Below are 14,072 nucleotides of genomic sequence, written 5' to 3'. Positions count from 1 at the left end.
AAATTAACGAAAAACGATTATTTTGTTCCAAAGTTTTACCAAGTCCTTGCAATGGAGGCTATATTTGACCTTAGGTCCTCCACAAATCTATGTCTATGGAGCCCCAAAAGAGATCGACGATGGAACAGCAACCAGCCACAAAAAAACCTTTGTTGACGAAAGCAGCTCAGCCTGCGATCTCGCATGTTCAAGTAGCGGTCAGGAATCGTAGTGGAAAGGATGTCATAGGGAAGACGAAAATTCGAGCTATTAACAAGTCTTCACAGAAACCTTCAGGTTCAGCTCCAAAGACAGCAGCGTGATTAATCAAGGAATTGTGTGCTCAGTTCCGGTGTCTGTATTTGTCGATAGTCAAGCGGCACTTAAAGCAATCAGGTCGTGGACTATAAATTAGCTCTGAGGCATTTTGTAAGACTTTGTTGTTGTTCCAGATCATATTGACATTAAGGGATATGAAGAAGCTTGCTCGATGTGGGACGCTGTCAATCGATTTAACAATTGATGGCACTGTTAGAACTCAACTTAGAATTTAGGTATAGAACATGTATGTTGTAACCACATTGTAAATTATCGATCCCTGATTTTGTAGGCTAAAAATGCTTATTCAAAGAATATTTTCAATCTATTCCCATATAAAAGTTCCGGTCTATTTTAGATATGTTCGTGGTCTTAGCCTATATTTTCTAGCAAAAAGAAGGCTGTAATTTGATATTCAGTTCCCTTGTTTTTCTTTAAAAAAATTGAATGAAGGTCCATATTCGGACATAAACTCATATAAATGTCCCGGCCTATTATAAGTATGTTGTTGGCATTTCCCGATTTTTTAGGCCTATAATTTGGTATTCCAGACTCTAGGAATGTGCCGGTCTATTTTAGATATGTTCGTGGTCTTAGCCCATATTTTCTAGCAAAAAGAAGGCTGTAATTTGATATTCAGTTCCCTTGTTTTTCTTTAAAAAAATTGAGTGAAGGTCCATGTTCGGACATAGCCTCATATAAATATCCCGGCCTATTTTAGGTATGTTGTTGGCATTTCCCGATTTTTTAGCAGAAGGAAGCCTGTAATTTGGTATTTCAGACTCTAGGAAATACGACATCGCAAAAAAATCAATTTCAATTTAATGATTTGTAATGATTTGACATTTTCCGTATATAGCGGGACCAATTATAATTGTTTGGATTGATTTTTCAGTATATTCCATTATTCTTTTTTTACTTTATTTGAAATTCTAATGGTGAAGGATATAAACGTTTCGGTCTATGAATTTCAAACATATACATACATAATTATAGCACTATAAATTATAAGTATTTTTATTAATTAAAGGATAAACAATAGTTTTTTTTTAAATAAATGCATTTTCACTAAAAATAATATCATATGATAATTTGTTACTTAATTTACATTAAAGATTATTTGTCGATGAATCATGATGATTTATTTCTAATTACAGCGCATTCACGCTCTTCTTTGGTCTGATCTTTATCACCCCAACCCCATACATGATGATTACCATCACCGGTACGTAATACACGTCTCTTTATGGTTTCCGGCGAAACGGTTTTCAGATCATAAGCCAATCCCAATTTGGCAAAGAATTCAATAAACCAGGAACTTAAATTTGCCGAAGAACCACCCAATTCAGCGGCCTTATAATCCCAGGGGAAAACATGATGATAATTGTGATAACATTCACCAATGGTCATGGTGGAGATAAAGGGATTCTCGCCGGGATTGAAACTTCTACAAAAGATTGGTAAGGAATGAATTTTATAAATATTTGGAAACAAATATTTAATTTTAATCTTACTTATCATAGGGTTTGTTGCCAAACAAATGACAGACACTGTTGATACACCAGGTACTATGCAGAACGAAATACCAACGCATAACGGCACAAACAAACCAGGCATTCTTCACCGATTCACCCCACCATATGACGGGTATCACCGTGGGTAATAGAAATGTGAATGACAACATCAGTGGGATATAGTATCTGAAAGGAAATTTAAACACAAATAAATATCAGTGAGTGGAATTTTCCAAAGGTAATGGAAATCCATTGAGGTAAATAATTTCCAATTTTAATATTTATTTTCAAATTTAAATATTTTGTATACTTTATAGTTTCTTAACTTACTTATGCTGGAACATAACAATGGGATTCTTTTCCAAATCCGACATATCCACTGTTTGCCCCTTGGTCTTGACATCCGGATGTTTCTTCACCATTAACCAACCCATGTGTGAGAAAAAGAAACCACGCATTGCATTGTGAGGATCAGCATCGGTTTCGGAGAATTTGTGATGAACGCGATGATCACGACACCAATCGTATATGGAATTTTGAAAAGCCATACAATTGAAAATCATTAGCATTATTTCCATGGCCGGTTTTGATTTGTAGGCACGATGAGACCATAGGCGATGGGCACCGACTGTAACACCAAAACCGCTCATGTAGGCGACAGCAAAGGCTAAAACAGAAAACAAGAAAAAAATGTATTATGTCAGAACAGGCCGGGAGGAGGGGATCCAAAATACTTAAAAGTCTGACGGGATATTTATATGGGGACTGTGATAAAAAATCTTTCAGAAGATTTTGTATCTTCCGAGAAATTTCTAAATATCATGACCATTATGTGAAGAAATGTTAAATCATAGACCAGCATTGTATATTTTCTTCAAAAATTTTTGTTTGCCTTCCAGAAAGCCGGAGGAATGACAAATTACAGCCCCAAAATCTTCAAATATCATTTTCAATATCAAAAGGAAATAATTATAAAAAAATCCTCATTATGGTGGAAAAACTGCCCAGTAATTTTTTTCATATACCTCCCCGTAGTAGTATCCTATCTTATTGCCAAACTTACCAAAAACATATGACTGCCATTTTATGGAGAATGAAAAGAACAAATAGAATCCATACAGAGCCCATATGGTAATAATTCCAAACAAGACAACATTTAACCAAACAATTTCACTTTTACGTTGATCGGCTTGCTTTAATTTTTGTATATCCTTGGCCAGGCCGCCATCTGTTGTATCGGCCTCTTTTTCATCCAGTATGCCAGTTGTTGTGCCAGCATATTGATTACGGATTTCTGTTTTCGGTGTCATATTTTTCTGTAAGTAAGTAAATAAATCAATCAATTATTTATTATATTATTATGGATTTTAATTTAATGTATTTGTTTGTTTATTAATTACAGAATGACCTGTGTCATTAATGCATGAACTGGTTTTCGAATCCAAACAACAATTTCCTATACAATTATATATTCAAATTGGACGAATATGAACTTTGATATGGGCATAGAAGGAACAGGAACGAAAATGCGTATATAGGGAGATTTTACCAAAAAACCCGGTGAGACAAAATATATCTAATGGAAAATTTATTTTCCACAAGGAAATACGTAAATGATAAGTTTTTTGATCAGTATATATATTTGGAACACAATGATTCATGAATTGACTCGATTGACACTACATCAAAGTGTATACCTATATAATATGTATAGAATAAATAGCTTTTAATCCTACAAATCCCCAGGCCCAAATGGCATAATACCGGCCATGCTACAACATGCTCAAGAAGGGGTATTACTCATCCTGCAGGACATTTTTAGGGCATGTCTGCTCTTACATATCTAGTCTATGGAAAGAGGTCATACGCTACCTGACCAATTAACCTCTCTTCCTTTCTACTAAAGACTTTAGAAAGGTTACTAAACTCTGATATTAGGAATACTGTCGACCACAATAAAATTAGCAAAATCCCAGCATGACTACATAAAACGCAAATGTGGTTGGACGTATCTAGAATAATATGGAGTCCTCCGGTCACACATTGGCTGCGTTCCTCGATACTAAAGGAACCTTCAATAATGTGAAACGGGAGGCTATCCATTCTGCTCTCGATACCTCAGGTGCCCTCTCTCTCCTAACGGATTTGATTATTAGAATGCCGGAACGTAGAATTATCAATTTGCCTGTGGGAGAGAATTTCGTGAGGAAATCTGTCAACAGAGGAGGAGTATTATCTCATCTTGTATGGCTTCTGGTGATAAATGAGATACTGCTGAAATACGACCATATTAAAAAACTGTTGTAGTCTATGCTGAATATATAGTTTTGCTAGTCGATGGGAAGTTTCTGTCGACTATTTTCGATATCATGGAGGGTGCCCTTTCAACTCCGTCCAACTGGAAACATGCCAATGGTCATGGCGTAAATCCCACTAAGACATAAATGGTGCTCTTCAGTAGTACAATCCTTGATCACTAATTAACGTGGAATAGGAATGATGAGGAACGCACTAAGAAAGGACTAATGTCACTCCATTCCTGCAAGAATTCTATCGGTAAAGAGCTGGGTACTAAAACCAGAGATCATACACTGGCTGTACGTCACGATTGTACTCCCTTATATATATTATACTGTTACATATGGATGCCTTGTATGATGGCAATGGGTCATCATCATCATACTGCTGGTTAAAATGAATACAGTAGAGCGATCGGCTTCGATTCTGATAACTGGAGCGCTAAGACGCACATCACAAACAGCCTCGAATGCAATCTTCAACCTCCAACCATTGGACTCTCTGGTTAAAATTCAGGCTTCTAGATGTTTCCTATTAGGGAATCCTGGACTTGTGGCTCTTTACCTCTGACCGTTCTGTCGATTTTTACAGACAGGTCTAAGATGGAGAAAGGTACTGATGCAGGCGTTTACTGCAGCGAACTAGAAATCTATAACTCATATAAACTTAATGATCTTCGTAGCACAGTAATCCTGCCAATAACGAAAGCGGCTGAGTTAGTCAAAACACTTACTGCAGATAACATAGGACCGGTGACTATATATGTCGATAGTCATGCGTTTCTTAAAGCTTTTAAATCGTACACTATTAACTCAAAAGCGGTTCGTGACTGCAAGGTTGATCTTCGTGATATACGACGGATTGTTAAATTATGTTCCAGGTTCCATGACAGCTAATGAGATTGCCGACGAGCTTGCTCGAGGAGGTTTACAGTCGTCCAATCTTCCGATTAAGAGATTTGTACAACCGCCTATTGGTTATTTTATTGGCAGAATCCGTTTGAAATACTGCGAGGTAGCCGGCAACAAATGGTCAAGCGAACCTGGATGCAGGATCTCGAAAACTATCTGGCCAAAATTCTCTCGCCCTAGAACTTCTTCGCTGTTGTCCCATTATAAAAGAGAGATATTAAAATCGCTGTAAGGGTTTATAACAGGTCACTGCAGGATTAGGTCTGTCACTTCAAAATGGGACATAAACGGAGTAGATTACTGCGGTCTATGTGAGGATAAGGAAAACCTAGAAAAAATTAAACATATCCTTTGTAGGTGTCCATCGCTGAGTGGCAGAAGACACAGGCAGTTTGGCAAATATGAAATTGATAATCCAGCATTATCCTCCGCAATAGACCCAAAGAAGATCCTAAGCATTTTTAAGTTTTTGACATGGCTAAAAAAACCATATTTCTATATTCTTCAAACTTCCAATATCTTTCATCTCTCTTTTAAGGTACCAAGGATGAACACAATGGACACATGTCTCTGAGTGAACGGTTGCAATCAGCAGCCGTACATCCCGATTTAAGGATTTTCCTATACAGAGGTCGTCAAACTGGATTATCCACCTTATATTTAAGAACAAAAAATGAATTTAAAATACTCTCGGGTGGGTAGACATAGGTATTATTTACAAACCCTAAATTTTTAAAAATAAAACTTTTCATTCCTTAATTTATCACAGCAAACATCAGAAGAAAGGTTTAAAAAATCGAAATATTTGTTTCCGACAATTTAGTGAATCTCAGATTTATTGATGACAAACAGTTGTTATGTTGATTTCGAAGTATTGCCATCTAATTTTGGCATATTTACTAGATTTGCGTTCCCGAACTTTTCAAATTATTTTGTAATCTGAGAGCGTTTTTGAAATATTTCCCTTCTACTAGCATTACTATTGAAAAAGTACTGGAATAGACCACATATCTTTTAGTGTAAGGCAAAAGACCCAATTAAAAAAATTGTCACTTTTTTATAATATAACTTTTTAACAGCATCACATAGTAATAATAAATTTTTAACAAAACTTTTTTAAAGTCCATATATTTAATACACACCTTGCAGAAATTACACTTAACTTTAAAATACACTTTTTTGTAACAAATACAATTCAAACACTATCCTTTACTTCAGAAGGATATTACACTGTTTTCAAATTTTTATTCGTTTAATTCATTTGTCGAACTGTTTAATATCACTGTCTCGATCGCAATGGTCTCTGAAAATGTTCACACTAAAACTATAACCACAAATAATGCTATTTAATAAATTTTAAATTTCAATTATTCAATAAGTGAATAAAGTAATATGTTTCAACGCATTAATGTATATATATAGTTACGCTACTATTTGAAAGAATATATATTATTATACTCTCCAATATAAGGTGTCATTACGTTGGAGACCCCTGGATAATATATATTCAAAGCAGTAAGAAAAGTAGTAAAGTCGGACTGGGCCGACTATATGATACCCTTCACCACTTTGGGTATATTGTACATATGTATCCTTACAATTGCTTGACAATGTTCCCTCGACGGAACATACTCATGTCTTTCTACAAACTATGCTAAATTTAATTTTATTCGGGCAGATTAAGAGTCGTCTGCGTACCTTGGGACAAGTCTCAATGTGATACGTTGTGCAAAATTTCGTGTTAATCGGACAAACATTAGTAGGTTTGGTTCACCATTTATGTAAAATCGCACGAATATATATGTATATGTGGGAGCTATATACATCGAAATCTGAACCGATTTTCCCGAAACTTACCACACATCATTCTAGACCCCATTCAGTACGCTATGCCAAATTTCGTGCAAATCAAAGGATATATAGGGACTTTGGTGCATCATTTACATAAAATCCGACGAAAATATATATGGGTGCTATATCTATATCTGAACCGATTTTCACGAAACTTAGCACTCATTATTCTAAGCTTATTTCAGTAGGCTGGCCCAAATTTCGTGCAATTCGAATGATATATAGGGACTTTGATGTCCCATTCACCTTAAATCGGACGAAAATATATATGGGAGCTATATCTAAATCTGACCCGACTTTCTTAAAACATTGACACACATCATTCTAGACTCAATTCAGCACATTGTGCCAAATTTCGTGCAAATCGAAGGGTCTTTGATGCTCCATTTACATAAAATCGGGCCAAACTATATATCTAAATCTGAACCGATTTTCTCGAAACTTAACACACGTCATTCTGGATCTAATTCAGTACCATATGTCAAATTTCGTGCAAATCCAAAGATATATAGGGACTTTGGTGCCCCATTCACCTTACATCGGACAAAAATATATATGGTAGCTATATCTAAATTTGACCCGATTTTCTCGAAACTTGACACAAGTCATTCTAGACTCAATTCAGTATACTGTGCAGAATTTCCCACAAATCTAAAGATATATAGGGGCTTTGGTGCACAATTTACATAAAATCGGACAAAACTATATATGGGAGCTATATCTAGATCTGAACCGATTATCTCGAAATTTAACACACGTCATTCTGGACCGAGTTCAGTACTATGTGCAAAATTTGTGCAAATCGGAGGATGTATCGAGACTGTGGTGCCACATTTACCTTAAATCGGACGAAACTATATATGGGAGCTATGTTTAAGTCTGAACCGATTTTTTTTTTCAATTTCAATAGGGTTCGTCCTTGGGCCAAATAAGTGACTTGTGCCAAATTTCATCCAAATCGAATCATAAATGCGACCTGTACTTTGTTTACAATTTAACATCTACAGACGGACGGACGGATATGCATAAATCGACTCAGGAAGTGAGTCTATGCATATTCTCAAAAAGAACCATGTGCCTATTTCGTTTCCTTTCGCCTGTTACAAACATATGCACAAAGACATAATACCCTTTACCACAGTGTGGTGAAGGGTATAAAAAGGATATCAAACATACTGACAGGAAACTTTTCACATTTGTCCATTTTGACAGAGCCTCCAAAAAAGTTTTCTGTCCGATTATAGGTATTTTGAAAATCCTAGTATAATTTCCCAGCCGATGCGGTTGTAATTTAGGCTTATTTTTATATAGTCCCCATATAACTTCCGGCCTCCTTGCCTCATATTACGACCGAAGTAATATGGTCTATTGGTTTCCTTAAAAAGAAAATACCTGATCGTTTATCAGACAGACGGACGGGCGTTGATAAACCATCTTCAAATTTTCAGAAAATATTTTTAGTCTATAGCTTCTTATTACAATTTATTTATTTGTCGTAATATATATTTAAGAATTAATCACAATTGTAGGGTATTCCATAGTCGGAGTAAATCAAACCCATTTTCCTTTTTTTAAACATTTCTAATTTTAACAACGTGTCCGAATTATCCGTTGTACACGTGATGAGGCCTAAATGGGGAAAGTTGTTATTGTTTAACAGCGCCACCTATTGCGTATAAATTCAATTTCAAAAGTTGTACTTAAATTTTCGTCACGTTGTATCTCGAATCGATGCGACGACAAACGATTATTGAATTAATTTATTAATTAGTAATTCATTAGGCCCAGTAATTATTAATTATTAATAACGAGAACAAATTAACAAACAATTGATGTCAGAGCGATAATGGTTTCGCATTTGCAGTAGAAAATTTTATATTTTTAAGTCGTCAGAAGAAGAGGATTACTATTTTAAAATTAAACGGCCTATATAATAAAGATATACATAAGTTTTAAATATGTATACAATTAAAAAAAAAATAAAAATAATTGTTATCAATGAAAAAAATAAATTATTTCCTAATTTGCAGATGTTGAAAAGTGCGCAAAAAAATAAAATAATGATTTCAAACGTTATAAGACTAATTAATGAAATGGGAAAATATAAATAAATCTGTAGACAAAGGTAAATAATGCCAATACTATAAATATAAACCAATAAATTGATCTATTAATAGATGATGAAATAAATTAAAAAATTATGGGAATATCAGTCAGGTTTTTCGACAAATATGCAAATATGTTACACTTTACCGTTCAGTAAAAAAAAAATATTCAAACTGTACCCAATATTTTTGTCTTCGTATATGTCAATCAAAAATAGAATCATTTGAATTTATTTTTTATTATATAGATTTAAGATTGCAAGAAATATTAATTTTAATATATTGATACTTTTTATACCCTCAGCCTTACGGCTAAACAGGGTATATTCACATTGATACCCCATGTTTCTTTGGACCAAATCCGTTTTAGACAATTTGAAGTCGATTTACAAATGTCTGTTTAGAAGGCTGGGCGCACAATAGCTCTCGGTGGGATTTCAGCCAAACTTCCACATTTTAATATTTCTTACAAATGTTCGAAGATATGTAACATCGGTCCATACCTTCGGGTACATCCCACACCAAATGGTCAACAGTGAAATAGCTGAAAATGTATTTCTCTAAACCTACATTGAATCCTAGTGTGGGGTCTATAGTGCAACCTCTTCTGGTACCTCTATAAAAATGGTCCCTTTGATAAAAAACATATACATTGTATAAAGCGCATAGTAAAACCTGTGTTTAATTCCGTAGACCTCTGTTCTCTGACCGACTGATATTTTTTTACTTGTAGACCTTTAAAAAATACACCCTTTATATTAGTCCTTAAAAAAATGTAAAAAAAAATCCCTGCCTCATATTAGGTTTTTCCCCCACCATTAGCATTTAAAGTTAACACATTTAACATTAGCAGTTAAAAAAACCAGTGAGCGGAGCAGTATAGTCGGACGGGGCCGACCATATGATACCCTACACAACTTCGACGAAAATCTAACTTTCTATGGTTCTATATTCAGAGCTTGGTCAATATTTCGCGATATTTGCACCCTCTAGACCGACTAGATGTCAACAAATATTTATAATATTCAGTAGGCGAGGGCTGTAGCTGTCCAGATTATCTTTACCGTCCGTTATGTTGTGATGTTGAGCTTTCAATTGTGGCCTGTATATCGACTTAAAAAACAAAAACACAAAAAATTAAGTTTTCGGTGCACTTACTTCCACAATTATTATCTGATCATCACCGAAAATTATAGGCGTTATCCTTGACCATACCTGAACCCTCATGGAAAATATCAAAGCGATCAGCGCTATATTTCCATCCTCCAGTGTGGTAATAGTTTACTAAATAATATTAGAATACGCAAGGACCTGTAAATATTTAAGTATAACTCCCAAATCCGAGTAGATACGACAATATAATTGGTATCAAGTTAAAGGCCAACCACTCGTCTTGGATATACTATCAACTTCTCGGGTCTATTTTCTTCTGAAATAAATATATACACCATAGAATACAAATTTTGTAATTTTTCACACAAAAGTCTGGGTCCATTTGACCCGCTAAATATTGGCCGATCTTTGTCAAAATAGGCTTGCTTATTCTTTGGCCCAATCCCCTTCTCCATGTAAAACTTCGAGATGGTTGGGCCATAATTGCGGCCTCTGGAGCGAACAGAAAAACGAGCGAACAAAATTTTAGTATTTGGTCCATTTCATCCCCTAAATATTAACCGATCTTTACCAAAAACAATAGGGGTCTTCATTGGACCGAACCCCTCCTACATGCAAAATTTCGTGAAGATTGGTCCATAACTGTGGCCTGTATCGTGTTTACAAATTATAATGGACAGACGGACGGACACACATGTCTAGATCGACATGTGTGTCCGTCCGTCCGAGATATGACGATCCGTATACTTAAAGGTGGGTCTAGGAACAATATTTCGCGGCGTTACAAACTCTTGTGGCTGCACAAAGCTATAATACCCTGACAACATAGTTGTGTAGGGTATAGTTATTCTTTAAATGATTCTTGCTCCATTGAAATTTGCCTAAATATTCCTAAAAACGCCACCCTATCGATACATAAAAATTTACTCTTTTCGTATTTTATTGATACACATAAAAAGTACATCGCTTTCTCTATCTAATAATGAAAGGTTCATTAAAATATCTTTCTTTTTGGATCTACGCAATCAATAGATGGCGCTGACGACAGTGTGCTATGATGTATGGAATATTTCATTGTATGGGAGGTACTAGAACGAGCGGACCGATGGGTTTCATCTTCGAATTAGATTAAAGTTTAAAAGAAATATTACGATGTGTATATTTTTTATCAAATTTGATATTTTACACGATTGTTAGTTGATTAACCTATTCTCAAAATTTAGACCCTTGTTGGGATACAGATACAGGCAATAAAAAGGCTTGGCAAAATATTATGTTGTGCAAAATTTGAATTTATGTTTATCATTATGGGTATGGATTGTAGACAACATTTGATGTAGCAATCAGTGTTGCCAAAACTTTGTTTATAAAAATTTTATAAGAGAAATTAGTAGAATTGGTTGTAATTTTTAATATTTTTGATTCTCATTAGGTAAAAAGTTCCCTAGCGAAAATTATCAATGTGGGTCTAAGTTTCGTGATAGGCCCTAGAAAACGAAACGGACACGTATTTCCATCATATTGACCATAATTTGAAACTTTTGATATTAATGATGTGTCAAATTTCCCCAAAACCCCACAAAATTGTCAAGGCGAAGGTTTGCACATAGAGGTTCCATCCTATTTGCGCCCTTTTAAGATTTAGAACCTTTTTTCGCCGAAGTGGCTGTTTTTTAAAAATATGTTTGCCGAAATTTGTCGATGTAGGCCCTATTTTGATATAACCCCATTATATAGTGGTACGCGACCCATTTTCCGAACTCCGAAGTGGCTAAATCTGACATTCCGGATTCCCAGTGAAAAAACTTCTTTCCAGAAAGTTTCAGATTAGGTTCGTGATTTGTACATGGCTCCCATTCAAAGGCCCTCTCAATTTGACTTTTCATTTTACCAAATAAACAACCTACCAGCATGCGATTATGAATCCTGTGGGTTTTAAATTGATTCCCGCCTAACGGCTTTAACCATGATGCACCATTGGGTGTCGAAATTGAGCGTCGACCAGCTCCTCTTTGGGAAAGCTCAGAATACTCCAATACCAATTCGAAGATCCGCTGCAAAGCTTCAGTTCCTCTTTTGTGAGGAGTAGGCGCCTTTTTATGGGTCAAACACCCGGTTGATGATGCAACTCCACATCGAGCTGAAGCTCTTCCAACGAAAAATGATATAGCAACCAAATGTTGTACCTAACCATTTTTTTTAGAAAATTTTAATACACTGCACATGGTGCAGGGTATACGAAGTTCTGATCGGCCAAGCTTCAAGATATTTTACTTGTTTACAGATGTTCTGACATTTTTTAACATTTGAAAATCAAACTCATACCGTGAAACATAGCTACATTTTAATGTGTCAATCAAAATAATACCCCAAATTTTGACTAATTCCAGAAAAAAAATAAAAATGCTAAAAAAGGTGCTAAGTGCTAAATAACTTTTTCTGGTGCTAAACGAGTTTGAAAAGTGCTAAATCTAGCACTATAAGTGGTAGCAATCAAGCATAGGACTTTGGCGCCCGACTGTCGGTATATCTTTGACACGTTTCCATTTGAATTGGATCCATATTTTGTTGAAGATTATGGACAGTTTGGAGAAAAAAACAACGGCTCTGTACTTTTCCGAATTTCCTTAAGCTCCTAAATATACCGAAAATTGGAAAATTGTAGTCGGATTTTCCAACCGAAGTGGTTTAAATTTGACATTCCAGGGGTTTCGCTATTTTGAAGGTTTTAACCGCGAATTAACCACAAACCGACAAATCTGGACAAAATTTTTCAATGGATCCATTGACTGCATAGTCTTATTTTTCATGTTTTTATAGTTTGGCTCAATTCTTCAGATTTGAGTATTGTCATAATGTATGATGTCTAAAAATACACATCGTATGCCGTTTATGAGTATATTTCTGGATCAAAGTCTTCGAGGAATAAAGTATATTTTGGTTCCATGTCATATTTGTAATTGCAAATTTTCCATTACACATTTACAACATGCTGATAGTGAGCAATTTGTTGTTGCTGTCGTTTTCCTGTATTAGACATTTTCACGACAATACGGCAGTCATATAGTTGTCACGTTGCAATCGAAATAAATTTATTCAATAAAAAATATAAACAAGTTACAACAACAAATCTATGCATGATAATTCAATTATTCAATGAGGCGATTATTTATATGTAATTCGGAAAGAAGAAAGAAAACGAAACAAAAACCAATTGATGTCATATTAGAAAAGTAATTGAAAATATTATTCATTCCGCGTCAGACAACACAATTTATTTCCGAACATAAAACGTATGTAGGTTATGTTTTTGTAATTAGTACAATAACCTCACGTGGAAATGTTGTAAGAAATAATTTATTTGTTCTTCTGTTGCATGTTCAATCGGTTGAGGGAAATTGAAAGTGAACAATTTGTTGATGATTTAGTATTAGATGATGTTTTGAACTGAATAAAATTCACGTTTTCTAATGATTCGCGGTATAACTTATGGTGATATACTAAAATGGTGGTATGACAACTCAAGTATGCCTGGACTCAATTCGGAAGGAAAAAGAAACATTGGTTTATAATAACCTCCAACATATGGTGTAGTATTTGCATAAATAACATTTAACCAGTGAGCGGAACAGTATAGTCGGACGGGGCCGACCATATGATACCCTACACAACTACTACAGAACTTTAACTTTTGCTTATGTTTATTTCGAGCCTGATCAATATTTCGTGATATTTTACCTCTTGGCCGTTTAGAGATCAATAGCACCTCTTCCTTACATTGACATATTTTCCGAATATCCCAATATTCTGTACAGCCCTTCTAATTACTTGTCCAGATTCACTTCACCGTGTGTTGTGATTTTCGGTTTTGTACCTGGACCCTCAAGGAAAATTTCAAAGCGATGAGCGCTATATTTCCCCCCACTATTGTGGCAATATGTTACTAAATAATATATGAATACGTAAGATCCTGAAAATATTTA

At 35.0% G+C, this 14,072-nt stretch overlaps 1 protein-coding gene across 1 annotated transcript; it reads right to left on the bottom strand.

Moving 5' to 3' along the window:
* Positions 1 to 1,428: 1,428 nt before the first annotated feature.
* LOC133323221 (acyl-CoA Delta-9 desaturase-like) lies at positions 1,429 to 13,129 on the bottom strand. Its single transcript, XM_061532177.1, has 5 exons — positions 13,076 to 13,129; positions 2,875 to 3,127; positions 2,142 to 2,478; positions 1,812 to 1,997; positions 1,429 to 1,744 (listed from the first exon to the last, which is right to left on the bottom strand). Exons 1-5 carry the CDS (start codon positions 13,127 to 13,129, stop codon positions 1,429 to 1,431), a joined length of 1,146 nt encoding a protein of 381 aa, XP_061388161.1.
* Positions 13,130 to 14,072: the final 943 nt, after the last annotated feature.

This window comes from Musca vetustissima, unplaced genomic scaffold (genome assembly GCF_032173495.1).
Source record: "Musca vetustissima isolate MV318-11 ecotype Yass unplaced genomic scaffold, APGP_CSIRO_Mvet_v1 utg13860, whole genome shotgun sequence".
Lineage (NCBI taxonomy): Eukaryota > Metazoa > Arthropoda > Insecta > Diptera > Muscidae > Musca > Musca vetustissima.
Note: the sequence above shows the minus strand (reverse complement) of the source record. Positions and strands in the feature narration are given on the sequence as shown.

Excerpts from the sequence above, each read along its gene's own strand:
- LOC133323221 (XM_061532177.1), bottom strand. The coding sequence starts at position 13,129 with ATGTCTAATACAGGAAAACGACAGCAACAACAAATTGCTCACTATCAG. Across the intron at positions 2,479-2,874 it reads ATGGCAGTCATATGTTTTTG|CCTTTGCTGTCGCCTACATG; the intron begins GTAAGTTTGGCA and ends TTTCTGTTTTAG. Across the intron at positions 1,998-2,141 it reads ATTGTTATGTTCCAGCATAA|ATACTATATCCCACTGATGT; the intron begins GTAAGTTAAGAA and ends ATTTCCTTTCAG.